The sequence below is a fragment of the Lissotriton vulgaris genome, unplaced genomic scaffold, assembly GCF_964263255.1.
Source record: "Lissotriton vulgaris unplaced genomic scaffold, aLisVul1.2 SCAFFOLD_3532, whole genome shotgun sequence".
In the NCBI taxonomy this organism is placed as follows: domain Eukaryota; kingdom Metazoa; phylum Chordata; class Amphibia; order Caudata; family Salamandridae; genus Lissotriton; species Lissotriton vulgaris.
This window is the reverse complement of record NW_028248847.1, coordinates 195,223-215,480: the sequence shown is the minus strand read 5'-3', so window position 1 is coordinate 215,480 and position 20,258 is coordinate 195,223. Positions and strand designations below refer to the sequence as shown.

The following is a 20,258-nucleotide window of genomic DNA, read 5'->3' as shown; positions in this document are numbered from 1 at the left end:
ATGTACTTGCATTGATCTGTACTTCGCCTTCTTGCCGAGAACCACTACAGAATGTTGCCGTATTTGATGGTATTGTTGTTATGTACTTGCATCAATAAAAAATTAATAAAAAAAAATAAAAATATCTGCTTTGGTCCCTGGTCATTGAATAGATTAGACTCACAAAATACTAACATAGTTGTGCACATCTAAGGGAACTTCTCTTTTGTTCCGATCAACAACCTTTATAATAACTCTGTGACCAAGGGTTTTATTCTGATGATTTCTGCCTCTTTGCTATGCACCCTGGACTCCCAGTCCCTCTTCAGTGATCTGTTTTTTCACTCTAAGTAAAAAGATATGGCTCTCCACACTGCTGACAAACAGTACTACAAGCTATTTAGAATCTGTGGTTTACATGCACATTAGATACTCAAAGGAAGTAGTGAAAATGACATACCTGATTCATTTAAGCCAGGAGCTGTGAAGGAAAAGCAATAAGAGGAGACACAGTGAGGAGAGTTACAACTCAACAGATTTTTGTTTGAGACTACTTCAGGCTTAAGGCCTGCGTTATGGTGTGGTGGACTGTAATATGTATAACAGGGTGGAGGAGGACATTACCTGCACCATCCTGACGAACTATCGTTTGTCAAATCTGGAGATGACCATCGGCCCTGAATGCATCTCTATACATTAAAAACAACCTTTTCCTCAGTGGTTTATTTCAATATACAAAACAGATGATCGATAGTCGCCATTGGTTTTGATGGCCGTTCTTCAAACATTTTGACAGTTTTAGTTTTTTATGAAAAACTCACAAAGTGGAAGTTTGTTTCTGAAAAATAAAAATTAACGATGTGACTCCTATACCCTGGAAGACTTCTCCCAGGGTGTGGGGGTCATTTTTTTTCTGTCCCTCACCTCCAGAATTTTCCCGAAGGTGACAAGCAAAAACAAAACATTACACCATCCATACGAAATATGGTAAGCAGTGTAATGCCCTTCCTTTGACTGCCTCTATTCCGTCAGGCTGTCAGAGGAAGTTTTTACATCGAAGGAATCAATGGGGGCTCAGTCAATAAAAAACTAAAGGTCCACCCATCTCTAAATGAGGGGACAGACCAAGTTGTTGGCGGACAGGCTACTCTGTCATTTTTGCAACAGAGTAACCTATCTGCCAAACTCTTAATCAGGCCATTAGTCATTATCAATAATCGTGACTACCCACTTACCAGAAGTTATCTGCTGTGTAGTACCTAAGTTAAAAAGATATAAAAAAGAGAGATGTTTTTGAATATGTTCGATGTGTGAGATCATATAATAACAAGAAAAAAGTACTGGTGCATTTGTTTATACTGGTCAAAAGAAACAGAGATATTGAACCAGCCAATATCAAATCAACCTTCCTTAAGCATTTCATTATACATGTTAAAGCATTATACTTTTTCATAATTATGTCTGCAAATCTGTAAGGAGAACAGAGCCAAATATGGGTGGGCAGATCTGTTCCTCCTGAGAGTTTCTCAGCCATCTCAGCCTCTGTAAAATTCTGCACAGATTAAACTCTCAATTTATTTTCTCTGAGCTTCACATGTGTATTGCTGGGAAATTGGAAGGTCTGATCATGTTGAAAGAGTGAACACAGATATACTTTAAAGAACAGTAAACAAGCACTAGCCAGCCTCCAGGTCTCCATCATGAGTGGAGAGATGTCCACACCCATGAATCCCACAAAAGGGGACAGTGTTCCTGAGCATTCTAAGGCATGGTTAGTGTTGGAAGTCTAGGAGTGTCCAAAAACAAGTATGTTTGGGATCATTAACGCCTTCCATGCTGATGACGAACCCCAGCCGTCATGCACTACGGTGCTCGTGTGCTGATGACGGCTGGGGTTCGTCACGGCCCGCCCCTGTTCGTGTTGTTTACAGCACACCAGGGGAATCGCGGCCGCATGGAAGGGGTTAAATCCACTTTTCAGACTAGGAATTGTTGTATTATTACTTCATGCAAGTATTGGCATAAATCCCTTTTCAGGGTAGGAAAAGAAATGGATCATCCTCACATTTGGTGGGGGTATAGGGGAACTAATATCGCACTGAAGAAAAAGACATTTTTTTTTCCAAAAGAGTATATTTGCACAGGAGATACCATTCTCCTGTTTAGAGTTCTTCGTCACGTAGATCTCAATGCATAGAGATTGTTATTCCCATGTTGCCATGTTGTGATGTGCCAAAAATTCAGACTGAAATTTGAGCCAGGTGCAGCTTTCTATGCGTATTCCAAGAGGAATTGGTAAATGTAAAAAAGTGGTAAACCTACACTCTGACGTATACTAAAATATTTTAATTTTAATAGGAAGGCTGAAGCTTTTAAAATGTAGTTTTATTTCTAAAGGTGAAGCAATATGCTAGATTCCAGATATCATTATATCTAACCTTCTAATGCATGCTCTCTTTTTGTCAGCACATACCTGTGCTTAAATCGACCCTTCCAATTTTCATGTTCAATTCCGTTTGCAGTACTTGTGCTGCTCCCTAAAATCAAGCTAAGGATACCAACTTAATTTTGAACCTCCAATTTCAAATTCCTTCAATTTACAAAGTGTTTTAAAATGTTCAGTGTTCAATTTTGCTTTTTAGGTCTAAATACTTTATTAATATGCTAAAATAATAAAATGTTCTAAGCAATCAACAACCCCCATAGTAGGTGTCGCAGAACATAGGATAAGAGCTGCTGTGCTAAACAATTAAAAACATAACTATATTCCAACTATGTTTATCAACGCTTGGATAGCTTTTTATGGCCTCTGGCAATTAAGGCACAAGGCAGGCTGTTACTAAGGAACACATATCTAGGAGGCCAGATTGTAAAATGTCAAAATACAGGCTTGTGGCTGACGTAGGGTTCATTTTTCTCTAGTCTCTAATGCAGCTTCCACTGAGGTATAACAGGCAGTTAAAAGTATGTAAGACAGCTTCTGTCAGCATGTTCACCATGCATGTTTGTGTAAATGCTGATAAAAAAAATCATATTTGACAGCACAAACTAGGCTGTTGTTCCGATAAATTATTCGTTTATATATCTATTGTATTTACAGTATTACATTTTATCTATAAGGTGGACTTTGCAGCCTAGCTTGTGATGAGTTAACTAGCAGATAGAAAAAATACCAAAATGCAATAGAGACTGTGAAACTAAATAAAACTGTTAAAAACCAAAAACACTGATTTTGTCTAAAAATAATACTAGAGGTATTGTTAAACCTGTAAGCCTTAGGGTGGTCTTACCCCTAATATTTTGCCTACTTACCCCAATTTTTCTGCTGAAATTAGCTTTTGTTGGCAGTAGTACTTTACCAATGCTAGCCATTGCTAAAGTGCTTGTGCTTAATACCCGAAACATAGTAAAACTGGTTTACACCTGATTGGCATATTTAATGCACGTATATGTCTCTTGCAGAGTGGTATACCATATATCTAGGGCCTGTAAATTAAATGCTACAAGTAGGCCTGATAGACTTATTGTGTTACCCACTTAGGATCACCTTAAAACATGTCCCCGATCTGCGTTGCAGGCTGAATGCAGTATTAAACTGCTAATATGACTTTTCCCACTGCCATGCCTTACACTCCCCTTTTATTTTATATAAACGTGACCCCTAAGGTAGGCCCTAGGTAGCCCATAGGGCAGGGTGCATTGCAATTCAAAAGTTTCACATATACTTTTAAATGTTACAAGTCCTCGTAGTGAAAAACTCATAAGTTTGTTTTTCATGATCTAAGGCCTACCTATCTCATAGGATAACATTGGGCTACCTTATTAGATTTAATACATGCTAAATTTTGATTGGGGCCAGGTAACTATTTCATGTTTGGTATCGATGAAATTGTAATGAAAAATGCTCTTTAATGGTAAAGAGGAATTTTAAATTGCAAATTTCAAAATACTCTTTTCTGCCCATAGCCTTTTTGTGCCTGTCACATGACTGGGTGTGACTGGCCATTAGAATTTGTGAATTCCTCCCTGGCAGTCACACAATAGAGGTATAGGTGTGCCTGAATGGGCTATCTGCTGGCAGGATGGGGGTGGGCACAGCTGAGCACCGCCTACTTACAACCATAGAGGCTGCGCTCTGCCTTCACACAAAGGGCATGTCACCACTGCATTGTTCCTGCAGCTGGCTCGAGGCAGGGCATGGAAGTCAGGAAATTCCAAGCGCTTCAAAGAGTAAACTCTAGAATTGCCTCCCAAAGTTGAAAGGAGAAACAAGGTATAAAATAGGCCCTCAGACCCACTCTTTAGCTCACCTCTAGACCTGCAGAAGGCCTCTCAGAGAACTGATTGCTGCTGTAACCTGCTGTGCACTCTGCATGACTGCTTGGCTTCCTGGAAACTGCCTTGAAACATCAGAGGCCAGCCATGCTTCTTCACCTTCACCCAGGATTACAAAAGGGGCTCCAAGGGCTAGTTTGATGGCCTCCTGTTTAGAGCCACAGGGGCATAACAAGCTCCCACTAACTCGCATCAATACCCAGTCTGCGTGAGTCCTGAACTCTCAAGTGGTGTCCCACCAGTCCTGGGTCCTTGGTTGGGATGCAGAAGGTGCTCACATAGCCAAAATCCAAAACTTGGGAATTAGAAATATTTGGGGCAAAAACTCCTCTGAGACCAGAGAGAAGACTGGGATCCCCCCCACCCCCCCTGCTTGTCTATCCACCCAAAGTGCATCACCGGTCATCCTGGCTTCATGCATGCTCCAACTTTCAAAAAAGTCCAGACATACAAATCTTCACTGCAACTTTGTCCAGAGGCTTCCCGAAGTGGGTGCTCCCTTTTTGGACACTGCTTGCAGCAGTGGCCCGCTCAATTCTCACCTTCTCAGAACTTTTCTTCAAAATTTCTTCTAAGTCCAAAGGTAAGCGCTGACCAGGCCCTATCTCTTTTTTCTATCCAACCTGGACTCCATTGGGGTTGGCCATAATATTTGACTTTGACCCTGAATCATGCAACTAGGTGTCAGCGGTTGCACTTTGATCTCATTCATAACTCCGGTTCTACTGATCTGAGTTTTGTCATTTTGTTGTAAAATAATGTATTAACATGTACTTAATTGTTTGAAATTGTTGTGTAATTTTGATATTGTTGTGTTTGCACTTTATTACTGTTTTGTGCGCTGCGTAAACAAGTGACACACTGCCACCCTGACTGCTTTTTGTGCCATGCTACCCAGTATTAATCACAGGTTAATTTAGGGACTTTTGTGGTTCACCATGCAAGGATGTGGCTGCTGCTTGACCTGGAAACACAACCCATTAAGCCAACAACCCAATTTCTTGCTAGGAAGTAACACTATGCACTAATTGCAAATCCTGATTAAGTTGGCAAAAAAGTGTTCACATCCTACCAGAAAAATATTTATGTAGGAGCAAAATGTAGACTTAAAAGAAACAAATCCAAAAGTGGAAATGTGGGGTGGCCCAAGATAAATACCTGTAAGTGAGCAATGTCTTTATTGACTTTTGATATCCCAAGATGGTGAAGATCCTCACTACACATTGTATTATGCAACTCTACAAATCATTTTATCAGTGCTTTTTATGATGGAAGCATATTCATCCTTGGGAGCTGATCAGAAAAAGAGAGCTTTCATATAGGTTATGTTCAAGTAAGGCAAAAGGAAACGTTTGATCAAAAGAAGGGAGTGAAAAGGGTTTGTTTTACAGTAGGTGTAGGACCCTGGCTCCGTATATACTATACCAAAGTGAGGTATAGCGTGCACAGAGTCCAGTGGAACACCAAAGGTAGGCAGAGGTAAAAGTAGATAGCACCTTACTCTCTATTTGTTGTATTGTGGTCGAGCAGTAAGGCTGAATCGGAGAGCAGTGTGAAGCAATTGCTGTTGATATCGCACACTCAAAGACTGAACTTCAGATCAATTGACCAATTGGTTTTGTACAAAAAGATTATTTTGGATATTTTATTTTCCAGAACCAAGCAAGCCTGGCACAGGTAAGCAATAAATACTTTAAAGTAGTAGTAATGCAGTTTCGTGTATTCGGACTGTTAGAAAGGGGGTCTCTAATTGACATTGGTATGCATCCTGTGCAAATAGGGACCACCACCCCACTCAGGGTAGCCAGATACACACTTTAAATTAACCTGTGCTCACCCTCTGGTAGCTTGGCATAGAGGAGGCAGGCTTAACTTAAGATGCAATGTGTAAGTATTTGTGCATCGCACACACACACACACACACACACATAAAGACAGTAACACAATGAAAACACCTCAAAAAGGACTCCACACAGGTTTAGAAAAACAGATTTTTTTTTAGTAAAACAAAATTTGAGATATGAATTTTCAAAAATTGAATGTGCTTAGAAGTCACTAGCGGTCAAAAGGGAACTTGAGTTTGCAAGGGACCAATGCAATCCAAAGTTCAGGCTGACCACAATGGAGGGGATCACCAGCTACAGAACCCACACAAGGTGTGCTAAAAAAGTACCTTTTGTAGAGCAAAACATTGATGTTGAAGGCTTGATGCATCGGTTCCAATTCACTTGTCGGGCTCCACTGCGATGGATGCAATGCACTGAGCTGTGCAGAGCATTGTCATCGGGCTGCGCAGGCTGTGGCTCTGCTGTCATAGGGCAGGCGCTGCATTGGCATCAAAGAGCAATACGTTGGTTTCGACTGACACAGTGGTGGCGATGAGTAGGTTCTTTTTATAAAACAGCTGCTGAACCCACTTATGAGGTCCATAACTGGACAGAGCACATTCGGCAAGCGTAGAACTCCCAGATGGCAGCACTAGCAGGATTGCAGGAAATCTTTTGTGTCCCTGCGACTTCGGAAAACAGGAGACAAACCAGCAATTTTTTGAAGTCACCTGGGTGCAAGGGAGATAATCAGCAGGCAGCAGGGCAGGTCAGAAAAGCAGAGAAGCAGTTCCTCCAAACTGTCAGACAAGGCAAAGGGGCAATCCTTACACCATAAAGTCTTTACGCCAGCAGATTTCTTCCCGGATCCAGTAGTGTACTGATTTGGTAGGGTCAGAGCCCTAGTACTTATACCCAAAAGTGCCTTTGACATACAAAAGTGCACAAGGAGCCCCTTTCAACCCAGCCAGTCTGACACAGCCTATTCAGGTGTAAGTTTGAGCTACCCTCTTCCTGCGCAGGAAGGATATTAGAATACAGATGATTCCTCTGTCCCACCCAGCCCTTCCTGTGTTTGAGGCTATCTAGTGGCAATGCACAAAGTGTAGCTGTCACCCAGCCCATACATTTATCAGAGGAAAGCTCAAGGCCCCCAGAGCAAAGTAAAGAGCAGAGAATTGTCTACCTTCTAAATATGACGTTTCTAAAATGATAATTTCAAATCCAACTTTACCACTAAAGAGGATTCATCACCACCATTCCAAAGACATGAAACATTATGTAGCCACTCCTTTCTGATCAGGAATTACAACTTAAAATGTTTTAAGGAATTCCCACTGCTAGCCTATTAGAGGAGTAGGCCTCACAGCAGTGTATTGAAAAACGAATTTAGCTCTTTGTCACTACCAGGACATGAAAAACTTAAATGTTCATGTCCTGCCTTTTAGTTACAGGGAGAAGCGCATGCATTTAGCAGTGGTCAGCAGTGGTAAAGTGCTCAGAGTCCTAAGGCCAACGAAAAGATACTGCAAGATGTGTAGGTAAGCATGCAAAATGTTGGGGGAAGACCACCCTAAGGATGACAGGTCTAGCAAGGGCTATGTGAGAGGGGCGCTCATATGGGTGCATGCACTCTTGGGCCTTTTTTTCAGGACGTGTTAATGGAGGTAGACCCAGAGGGCTAATATGTATTTGTGGAAGGCCGGCCAGAGGTACAGCTGTACTACTCGAAGGTGTGCAATTAACAAATAATGTGCAGGTGCAATTCCTGGCCCATGTAACGCCCATTCTGACTACATGGTCTCATTTACCCTGGATGTTGGGAGGGGCTTTTTATTGTATACTTAACTCTGAATTAGCTAGGTCACACCCACTGCTACCTCACTCAGCTACTGAGTGCACTGCATCCTATTTGTCACAGTGAGTCCTGCATTGGTTACTGATTGATAGCTGGAGTGCAATCCACCAGAATGCCAGGGAGTGTTCTTACTTCTCCCTGCCATTGATGTGTTTTATCTAGGAACCCGATTTAATATTGTGACTTTATGCCCCTGTACGGCTATAATCAATAATATCCCTATAACGGCATAAGAATCAGATCCATATTTCAGTAAATCGCCCTTGCAGTCCAAGGCACGGCAAAAGCTACTTCCTTGGATTCCTAGAGAGCACACCGAGTTCTTTCGACATGCCAAACCTCCAGCAAACTGGGAAATCCCCACTTGCTTTGTTTTTATTTGGTATAAATATACCAATGTTGCCTTAAGCAAACACACGGTGGTGGTTTTGGAGCAGAGCAGCTAATCTACTTTCCGAGAGCCCAGCAGACGCGAGAAGCCCACGGACGCTGCCCCTCCTCTTTGACGCACTGAGAAAGACGCTGTCTTTTCTCCTGCCGAGGAAATCCAGCTCCGGCGTTTCCAGCCTACCCTTGCGGGTGGCTGGGATATCGAGTCCTGAGAGAGAGATACCAGACCTCCTACATTCTATTCCCAAGGTACAGTGCTGACTTAACCCATAGAGAGAATTCTTGAACAGATCCTTGGCAACAAACCCACTTAACTTAAACTGCTACTTACTTACTCCTTCCCACGTATTAGGCTTAGGTCAGGTACACTGGGGTAGGCGTATTTTAGAAGCACCAGTTGAGCATGTTAGCCAATGTATATATATGTATATATATTTTATCCATTTTAAAGTGTCTTATGACTAAGAAACCATATCAATGCTTTTACAGTATTATTTTATAATACTCCTTTTACTGTACATACTTTACTTTATATTAAGTATTGCAATTGTGGCAATTCATTTCTTGCATGAGAAGGAAGACTGCTCAATAAATAATACCTTTTATTGAAAACGCCCGTCTCTCTCTTCTCTGCACTCTGGTGAAACTAAGAACGCACATCTGACTGAGTGAAATAGCTGTCTATTGTTTTCACGACTCTAGAGATTTACTCTTATTCTGAGGGAGCAAAGTTGTCATGTTTATGTGGTTGTCGGAAGCTGAATCCCTTCTTGTCTGAGCCAGGGAAGCTGATCTCTTCTTGGTCATTCATGAAAGTTTCCAGTGACCTCTGAGCTAGCTGGCGCAAACCTAAATTAAGTCTAACATAGTCAGTAGAGACCTAGAAGACCTCAGTCCTACGTCTACACTGCTGTTTATGTTATTCCAATGCGCAGAGCCTATTGGGAAAATAGGAACTACACAACACCATAAGACGTACATGTAAGGATTGATCATTTCCTCTGTCACTTCACCATTCAGCTGAAGGAAAAGAAAGCAGAATAGCTAGGGAAGACCCTTTCTGATCACTGCCTGCTTTTACCTCTGAATGAGTGGGGATAGCCTGCACCACCAGTGCCCACCTGGTGATTGCACCCTGTGGCCCTAGGGGATACTATCTTCCGCAAAATGACTTGTGACACACTAGTCAACTACATAACAAAAAATAACAGGTCATACAGCACTCGATTAGTAGAATGGGGTGCCCTTAAGACTATGGCGAGGAGCCATTGCATACATGCAATCATTGAGGAGCGTGGAGATATCAGTTGTGAACTGGGTTGCCCTGTCTGGGGACATTACTCGGAAAGACTTGATTGGAACAAGGAACCATCATGCCTGCCTTCTAGAATCCTCATGATGTATAGATTACAGGGCGTACCATGCGAAGTGACACAAGGAAGGGGACAAACCAGGTCACCTATTGGCCTGGTTATTGCCCAGCTCCACTGATATGGTGCAGATAACTACCATCCGTCAGTTGCCAACGTCAGTTGCGCTTGCCTAGAGGGCAATACAATGAGGCTTTCTGTGTGCATTACCGGGCCTCTATAACCCAGAGCCAATGCAGCGGCAATCTAACATTCGCAATTTTTGTTTTTATTTACCACCTGCACTGAATAGTCTAATCACAGAGTACGAGGTCAGAGGTGCCATTCGAGACTTTGCTAGTTGTAAAATTTCAGGGTTGGACGGCGATCAAATTTTACAAAACGTATGTAGCCCTATTGGCTCCCAAACTAGTCAAGGTTTGCCCCTGCAGGTTTCACTCCTGAAGCTGGGAAAACACTTTTTGAAGGTTTCCTCTTACAGACTTCTGTGTCTGATGGACAGTGAATATAAGATACTTAGAAAACTACTTGCAGCACAGCTAATGGGATATATGCCAGTAATGGTCCATCCAGATCCAAATGGATTCAAACCAGGAAGACCCATGACCCTTAATATCTGCAGATCTTGCAGATTGCCACTGTAGACCCTGCTGCATTGACCCCTTGTGGTGTGCCTAGTGTTAGACTTGGAGAAGACCTTGATGCCAAATGGTGTTGCCTGCTAAAACGTTATCACAATGTTTACAATTATAACATTTCATCATGCCTCTATGTTCAACCCATCCATCTTTGCGGTTCTTGACAGCAGTTCTTTTTAAATTTCTCGACAGGCAAGCATATCACTTTGAATTACACAGCAGACTGTTTTACATATTGTGTTATATATGCTCCTCAGTGCTCATGTGGGCTCGTTTATTTTTGAAAAAACAGAGAGGCAGACCAGAACGAGTATCATTGAGTATTAGAACCAAAGCATTGACTTCACCTTTGGCAACCCCTAGGACTGAGACCAAACACAGTATTGGGCAAATGCGTTATACCATTTTAGAGGCAGTAATACAGTCATCAGACAGGGATTTGACCAAGTCACAATTACAAGAGATGTATTGGATGCAGTTTTTGGACAGTCTTAACCGAAGGGGTTTGAATGACAAGTTGGTATTTTCGTGTTTTCTCTAATTAACACATTGCACTACACATTTCCAACTGGTCCAAATTTCTGGAGTTCAGTTCCAGTCGTTACTTATTTGTTTACCATGTTTGTGCTTATATCTTCACACTGGATTCCTGTACTAGTCGTCCCATTTTATCACTATATTTTTGGGTATTGATTCTATTTCTTGAACTAATTTGATTAGTTTGTACTAGCTCTTTGTCAAGCTTTAAATAACATTTATTTAGCTGTTTTTACAAACAAATGTGACCCAAAAGATGTTCATGACTAGAATAGCCATCATTAGGAGTACAATTAGATATTGGTATATCAGAGAAATATTTTTCCATACCTTATACTTTTTTATGCCACATTTTCTTGAATCATGACATCGTTATCTCTGCTTTTTTCAAGCCACGTGAATTTGTGTTTGTGAGCATCGAAATTCAGGTCGATTATTAATGCTGTTCATTTTGGAATCATCTTTATGATTGATTGATTCAGTTTCTGTTATCATTCCCACATTAGTAACCAACAATCATCACAAGACATTCCTAATTTGGATATTATCGTTTCTTTCCATTTTCATTATTTCCTTTTCTACTTTTTATTTTCTGGGACTTTTTTTCACCACACCTTTCAGTGGAAAGTGGTTCAAAGTTTATTATTTGGGTGATCGGCAAAAACAGAAGTCCTTCTTCTCTTTTGCCGGATAGTATTCTGGTAAGATTTGGTTCCCACAGGAATTAATAGGTGGAACAGCACTTGGTTTAGTATGATGTTCAAGTTCTGTTACGCTGTTTAACTTACAGAAACAAGGTCAGACTTTTTTAATTGGCCACCGGTTGAATCATTGCCATTACAGCAGCGATTGAACAATAATAATAAGATTGTTTTTGAACTGCACATTTATATAGTAATCACATCATTTGCATGTCAGAAGTGGCTTTTTCTTGCACTTTGTAAGCTGCATGTATCATTCCACGGTGGCTTTTGACATGTTTTTTTCACAATTGTTATTTGCGTTTCTACTTTTGGGTTAAGGAAGTGTTTTGTGTTACACGCACAACATCTCATTGCGATATAACTTCCTAGCCACTTATCATATTCTTTCCTTAACTCTTATGATGGTTGATGGTTACTCACTTTGCGGACTGTCTCTCCAGGTATGTGGTTGTTTACTTAATCCTTATAGTTGTAAGCTTGAGTTTTTCCAGTAAATTGTTCTCTACATGTTTTTGCTTATTGAAGCCCCTGACGAAGTGTGAATGTTATAGCCCGAAATGCATTGAGATACACCCTAAAGCTAGTCTCTGGAGAATGCTAAGCCTAGTTGTTAAATGGAAATCAATTTACAAGAATAAAGTCCTTGAAATTAAAGCGACTTGATCAAAGATAGTGTCTACGTATATTTCATTGTCTACGATTTCTGTTTTTTTTATAATGATGTTCATGGATGGTTGACACATTCTCAATGGTTGAAGTTTATCTATGTATGTTATAATCATTGTGTACTCCCAATTTGAGAAACAGTAGTGCACACTTTGTCTGGAGCAAAAGTTCTAGGTACTTTCTTTATTTCAAATCGGGGACGAGGGTGAAGTCCCCTCACAGAGTGCACACGAAACTTAGCAAATTAGTTTACTTTGTTCACATTAGAACATTCTTCATATCATATTGGAGTGCAACACTATGTTCCATAATCACCTTATTTTGTTTAGAAAATAACCATTTGGTGTCTGCAGCCTGTTCCTGGGTCACATGACTAGGTGTGGTAGACAGTTGGCTTATGCTCTTCCCAGACAGCATCATACTAAAGGTTCTGGTTGTTGTCAGGATTGGCCATCTCTGATTTGATACAGGGGTGGAGCTGTCACCTCCCAAACTTGCACTTCAAAAACACTAGCTCAGCTCACACATAAAGGACATCATTCTAGCCTATTGTGCCCCCAGAGAGATTGAGGGCTAGGACAGGGAGTCAGGAAATTCCAGATCAGACCCACTCTTCAGATAGATTTTGGACCTGTGTAAAACTCAGAAGAAGGACTGCTCTGCTGCTGTGCTGCAAGAAGGACTGGTCTGCCGTCATACTGCTCAGATGCCCTGAACCTGGACTCTGCCTGCAGTGAGCCCTAACCCCCAAAGTGGTGCCTCTCCAATCCTGGATCCTAGGAAGTGGGGCTAAAGGTATTCTGCAAGTCGAGCTGTGGTCCTTTTCAGAACCAACCCAGCTCTTCTCAACTTGCCGCTGTATTCGCAACGCTCCTCAGAGCATCTGGTGTGCGCCACAACACCCCCTCCTCAAGCTCATGAATTATAATTCTCAGATGACTTAACATGGTTCTGAATAAGGCACACACCCTATCACAACCAGCCTTAACTTGTGACTTTGCCCCAGTCTTGCGCTACTTGATAACCGCAATTGGCACTTAGCCTTCACCCCAAAAGTTTCCTATGATCATTACATCATCCTAGTTAACGTGGATTAATTTCTTAGCAAAGTAAGTACGGAAAAAAATCTAAAGATAAAAAGCCTTCATTACAGGAATAACAAATTTGAGATTAAAAAGATTGCTGTACAAAGATGAAACTATATGTTTACCAACATTTAGTATAACAGGTCTTTGGATTGCCCTCATGGTTGAAAGTTAACTGGTCATCATGTAACTTTGCTCAAGTTAGGTATGGGAAATCCAGAGTTCTGACCCCCCTGCTTCCCAGTAAACAGAGTAGTGAGACAGGGGTTTGTGCTAACCCCCACTCTGTTTTGCCTTTTTATCCATGCCATGGAGGCCCAATTAAACGAGGTAGCAGACAATGATGCCCCGGAGCTGGCGCAAGGCAGGGTGCCAGCAATGATGTTCGCGGATGACACCTTGTCGTTGTCCAAGTCTCCCATTGGCATCCAAAGGATCCTAGACAGTTTCATTCTTTTTTGTAAAAATCGAGGGCATGAGATCAACACTACCAAAACCACATTTACGGTTTTCAATCCAGCCAAAACATCTCGCCCAAACCCCTCTCTAAATGGCACCCTCTTAGAGAGGGTGACTGTCTTCGATTACCTTGGCGTCACATTGTCTGAAACATTTGAATAGGGCCCACAACTAGATAAGGCAGGCTTGAGGCTAGCGCAGCTGTCGGGGGAATCACTAAATCTTATAGGAACTCCTTATACAAACCGCCAGCCTCTGTTGTCGAAATGTATAAAGTGCAAGTAAGGAGTGCTGCAATGTATGGGGCAGAACTATGGGCCTCCGCCCCTCTGGCGGATTGGCAAAAATAGAAAAATATTTATGAGAAAGCTCTTGGGCTACCCCCTAGCACTCCCCTCATCCCTCTCTGCCTGGATTTAGGAGTCAAACCAATTGCAGAAGAAATTGGTCTAAGGCCACTGACCTTCTGGCGCAGACTGTGGGCAACTCCTGAATTATCATCCTATCGATTCGAACTTAAGGGGGTCATGGGCCTACCAGGGGTGGGAAAATTACCTTGGTTTAAGCACATCAAAGAAACCTGTGCCAGAATTGGAATACCCAACTTGTGGACTAATCCCGAGGAAGTATCCCAACAATATCTTGGCTACAACCTGTCAGAGCCTATAGGGCACACAAACTAGTCGATCTGCAGGCGAATTCCAAACTCGGGCATTTAACGGCTGAATTTTTTAACATAATAACCGAGTACCTCTTTGAGTCTTTTTTGGATGACATACGGCCTCCCATGGCAAGGAGGCTGTATGTCCAGTTCAAAACATGGACCCTCCCGGTCAATGCGTTCATGAACAAATGGTCAAAAGATCCCTCTATTGGTTGTCCTGCCTGCAATAGCCCTGACGAGACCGATATTCACGTTCTTTTTTTCTGCCCTGGTTATAAATCTGCTAGACGGCATTGGCTTATACCATTATGCAGAAACTTGGGATGCACACAGTTTTTGGAGGCGTATAGAATGTTAAGATCTGATGCGGACCCCCCCTATAGTCTTTGCCGTGTCCCGGTTTCTTAATTCTATGTGGCACAGGCAAAGGGCCTTTTTTAACACATTTCAGCAACTGTTAAAAATGTTTTTTTATCATTCTTGTTTATAAATGTTATAACGTCATTGAACATACTAAAATGTTCTTAGGGGATATATAATATGTAATATACAATCAATGAATTGACAACATCTGTTTATTTATGGTATACATGTGTATGAATTTCTACTTTTTATGACCAAAATAAAGTTTGTTGAAATGGAAATGGATTAAAAAATTTGGGATGAAAAAGATAGATTGCTGTACAAAGGTGAAACTATATGTTTACCAATATTTAGTATAATAGGTCGATGAAATCCCCTCACAGTTGAAAGTTAGCTGGTCATCATGGAATTGCTAAGGCATCATTAAGGACATTTAATTAGGGGTGAAATCTACTTGCTGATGTAAGGAATTATTTATAAACAGGGTCAGTAAGTGCCCAAATTGAGTTCAATAGTAAACGAATGGATGATTGAGGCCATTTCCTATGGTGCTTTGTCAGTGGATTTTATTGCAGAGTAGTCCAAGAGTGAAGGTTGTAGAGTACTTTAAGTGATTGTGGACCATTTGACTAAGATGTGTAATTTTGTATCACAGCCTGAGTTGCCTAGCTCTAAAGAGTTAGCTCTGATTTTAGGAGAACTTATTACTCCATTGCATGATGTTCCATAGGTTCTGATTACTGGTCAAGAAGTTCAATTTGTGTTTTAAGCATTCTGGTTTGCTCTATGTTAAGAACTTACATAGAGCAAACCAGAGCTTGCCTGTCTACTAGTTACCGCAGTCAGACAGGTGGACAGGTTGAATCAGCATGCTGAACAGTATTTGAGAGATTGGGCCACAATATTGCGATCCACACAGTTAGTATACATAAGCATTGAACACTCCTCTATTGGAATGTCATCTTACCTTTGTGGTTATTGCCATCATCCCCCATATTTGGTTAGTAAAAATCTCTGTCAACATCAGTTCAACTGAGTTAATTGATGTTCACATAATAGCACAAAAAACTTTGGAAAAATCTGAAGATACTTGCATGTTCTACACACACACAGTAAGAGATGTCTGCCTCATAAATATATTGTGGATTAGAATGTGTGGTTTCTCAAAAACAAATTACCTGTGTAAAAATTATATACATTGCAGTTTAAGTCGTTGGTCCTGCAAAACACACAAGATGATGGACGGAATGTTGCTCAATGGCAAAACATTCACCCCCAGTCAAAGATCTGGGTTTAATCCATCGTTATTTTGCTCACCAAGCCAGCCCAGTTCAGACATGGCTATATGCAAATCAATCTTGACCCTGTGCCTCATGGGAACAGTCCAGCCGAACTGCCAAGCCATTTCTGATATTGTTCCGCATTCTGTCCATCAACTGTTGTTTTTGAATTTGTCACCCCGAGTGAGACGGGTATGCTCAGACTTGAGTCTCGTGCGGGCTCCACGCCACTGGAGTCAAGCTATCCTTGCTGAAGATGGCTGATAGCCAGAAATCGGTCCTAGGTTGCTTGATTTTGGTCCAGGGAAGACATGGCTTAGCGGTTCGGGCTGGACGATTCCCATGAGGCACAGGGTCAAGGCTGATTTGCATATGGCCATGTCTGGACTGGGGTGGTGCGGTGAGCAAAAAAACGATGGATTTAGCCCCAGATCTCTGTACTGGGGTGAATGTATGACATTGTTCTGCATTCTGTCCATCAACTGTTGTTTTTGCATTTGTCATCCCGAGTGGGACGGGTATGCTCAGACGTGAGTCCCGTGCGGGCTCCACACCACTGCAGTCAAGCTATCCTGGCTGAAGACGGCTGATAGCCAGAAACCGGTCCTAGGATGCTTGATTCCGGTCGAGGGAAGACATGGCTTGGCGGTTCGGGCTGGACTGTTCCCATGAGGCACAGGGTCAAGGCTGATTTGCCAATGGCCATGTCTGAACTGGGGTGGTGTGGTGAGCAAAAAAACGATGGATTTAGGCCTAGATCTCTGTACTGGGGTGAATGTATGACCTTGTTCTGCATTCTAACCATCAACTGTTGTTTTTGTATTTGTCACCCCGAGTGGGACGGGTATGCTCAGACGTGAGTCCGGTGCTCTCCACGCCACTCGAGTCAAGCTATCCTGGCTGAAGATGGCTGATAGCCAGAAACCGGTCCTAGGATGCTTGATTCCAGTCCAGGGAAGACATGGCTTGGCAGTTCGGGCTGGACTGTTCCCATGAGGCACAGGGTCAAGGCTGATTTGCATATGGCCATGTCTGAACTGGGGTGGTGTGGTGAGCAAAAAATGATGGTTTTAGGCCCAGATCTCTGTACTGGGGTGAATGTATGACATTGTTCTGCATTCTGTCCATCGACTGTTGTTTTTGCATAAGTCGTGGGTCCTTAATGGCCATTTTTGCTGCAAGAATTCTATTCAAGCATAATGACAAGCCCAACGCCCCCCACTGAGAAGACAGCCTTAGGGGAGTGCACTACCTGGAAGATGGGCTGCAGACATTGCCCACCTCTGTACTGGACAGGCATGTGGGAGTTTCTTTCAGGGAAGGAAAAGCTGGTGGTCATTGCAGAGGATGGGCATTGTCTGATTGAGGCTGCATGTAGGCATGAGAATGCGCTACATGGTAGTATTCCACTAAAGCATTACACTTACCAGCAGGCCTTTATCTCTAACATAGTCTGGAGAGTCAAAAGACATATTGGATATCCGGCAATAACTTCCCTCATTAGAGACGGTATCATTGCTAAGCCGTCGCTGCATACAGGACCCTACTATGTGTAGTGCTTAATTTGTAACATATGTGTGTCAGGGCTCTGACCTCGAGGCCACTGCAGCATGCACCACTCATCGCCCTTGTCATGGCTGCCAAAACAACTACTAACCATCTCTCTGGCATGCAAATGTGACAGCTCAGATGATTCCAGATCTCCAAAGCTAAAGGAATGACTGGGGAGGCAGGTATTAGCACTATTTTAATGTATATTATATTCCTAAACAACCGTTGTTCTGCTCATCTCTGAATTAAATGAGCAGCACCACCATGTGATAGACTATTCTAAGTATGGTGTTGACAATTGGGTGCTGGTGCCGAGCACCGGGAACCAATTAAGTGCTGGTGCCGAGCACCGGAAAGCACTGGCTCAAATTAAGCACTGACTATGTGGATCCTAATATTTTTCTATGAATTTGTATTGAAAAACATTGGGAATACGGCAAAATATTCAGAAAGTCATGTTTTGAGTGAACAAACCTTGAATGATTTTGAACATGTATATGAACCTTTCCTAGGTTAGACATTTTTACATTTACTAAGGGTTATCCAGTGACAGAACAGGAAGGTTCTTAGCCTATAACTTACCTATCACACAAGAGTTCATAGGGACAAAGCTTCATGTTGATATTCAAGTCATAGATAGACGTGTCAGAGAAGATGTACTAGTTGTACTCATTATTTGTATGTCTTGCTTTCAAGCATTACATTTTCCATATCAAAGTACAAAGCAATGGTTACACAGAGATATGACTAAGGTATATCCATTCACTAAAACAGTGATGCATAAAATGTTATATGGCAAGTTACTTAGGAATAACTCTTTGCTGTTTTTTAACCATTACATTCTGCAGACACTCTTGATCAACAGAAGTGACAAGTTATAGTAGAGGAGTCCACTGTCTATGTGTTGGAAAACGAGGCAGTATCTGGGAGGCCTTCACAAATAACATGACTACATTTGTCCTTCACTGGGAACCAAACACCCAATTGTAGCGCCTGACTCTCAGAGTGTAGCATTGCAGAGCAGTCTGAGGCTTACTCAAGGGATGTGGTGTGGTTCCCAGTGAAGGACAAATGTAGTCATGTTATTTGTGCAGGCCTCACAGATACTGCCTAGTTTTCCAACATCGGTGTCTACCGGCGGGAAACATAGTCTCTCATTCTGGTACGCAGTTATAGCATTTGATAAGTCTAGTTTTGCTGCACATTACCTATGCAGTAATGAGCAAATGAAAGAGCGCAAGGCTCTGAGAAAGGTTTAAAGTTTTGGTTGTGTGACCTTTAGGTATGGGAAAAGAAAGCCCCAAGTACATTGATGTCATGTGAAGTTTATATGGTTTAAATGTAAACTGTATTGATATGACTGAGTGAAGTTGATTATCATCTGCTAGCGGGATGGTGCTTTCCAGGAAATAATTGCATACAAATGTTCTAAGCCATATTGTACATCTTCGAACCCTAACACTACATGCACTACACCTGCATGAAGAGGGTGTCTCCTCAAGAGATAGGGACAGCAACTGATACCTACATCACAGATGGGAGTGCAGGGGTGGATTGACCTTGGGGAGGGGACAGGAGAGGTAGGGGTCATGGGAGATTCCCACGCTTTTTAAGGGCAGGACGGGTTTCTACAGAGGAGCCCCAGATATCCTTCCCCCGTTGAAAGTTGTCTTGCCATTGGTGCATGCCATAACCACTGGAAGGGTGGGGCAGGAGGTTTCTTTACCCTGGGTAGCAACACCCCAGGGGTTCCCATGGTGGGGGACCCCAATAAACTTTTCCCATGGTGGGAGGAGGGTGTGGCAGAGTTGGGTGTCTGGCAGGCCTCCCAGGATAACTGGTGGGGAGGTGAGCAACCCAGGGGTGGCCCATGGTAGTGGGTGGTCCCAAAGGAGGGTAGTTCTTGAGCTAGGGTGTGTAGTGGTAGACCCTAGGTCCGCTAGGTGGGCTAGGTAATGACCTAGTGGAGATCTGAGTGGGAGTGATGTGCTTCCTAGATTCCAGGTGAAGGGTTAATAGTGGACCCTGAGGTGTCAGGGTCGGGTAGGTGGTTACCCGAGGAAGCAACAGGATGTAATTCTGGAGCTGGTGTTGTGAACCTGAAGTGGTGGATGGGGTAATGCCTAGCCAGTGACCAGTCAGGTAGGTCCTGTGGGACTTCTGCAAGGTAGTACCACCCTGAACAGAGGTGGGGCCCATCTTAAGCGAAGGGACCCTGTGTTTCTCAAAGGGATGGTGCAAGCCTAGCCGGGATCTTTAGGGTCCCTGGCTGAGTGTGGTAGTACTACCCTTTTGGCAGGTGGGGCCTATCTTAAGTGAAGGGACCCTGCTCTTCAGAAAGGGTGCAGGGAAACCGGGGAGAGCCATGAGATGTGGGCCTGGGTATAGCTAACTCGGGGCCCACAGGCTCTCTAAGGGTACTCCGGGAGGAGAGCGCGCCTCTCGGAGGGAATGGTGCATAGCACCTGTTCTCGCAGCAAAGAACAAGGAAGGGGTCTAGGTTCCCGGGGTAGTTTCCGTGTGGAGCTACTAATGGGGGAATTAGTTGTAGGA

General features: G+C 42.7%; 1 protein-coding gene across 1 annotated transcript in view; it reads right to left on the bottom strand.

Moving 5' to 3' along the window:
* Window positions 1-439: 439 nt before the first annotated feature.
* The window catches only part of LOC147663797 (scavenger receptor cysteine-rich domain-containing group B protein-like), a gene marked incomplete at its 3' end in the record, with an annotated part of 206,849 nt that continues 187,030 nt past the window's right edge, over window positions 440-20,258 (bottom strand). Inside the window, exons 20-21 of the mRNA XM_086950198.1 lie at window positions 1,215-1,238; window positions 440-460 (exon numbers count right to left, since the gene is read on the bottom strand). Of these exons, the coding sequence (XP_086806324.1) occupies window positions 440-460; window positions 1,215-1,238 (45 nt within the window). The remainder of the gene's footprint in view (window positions 461-1,214; window positions 1,239-20,258) is intronic.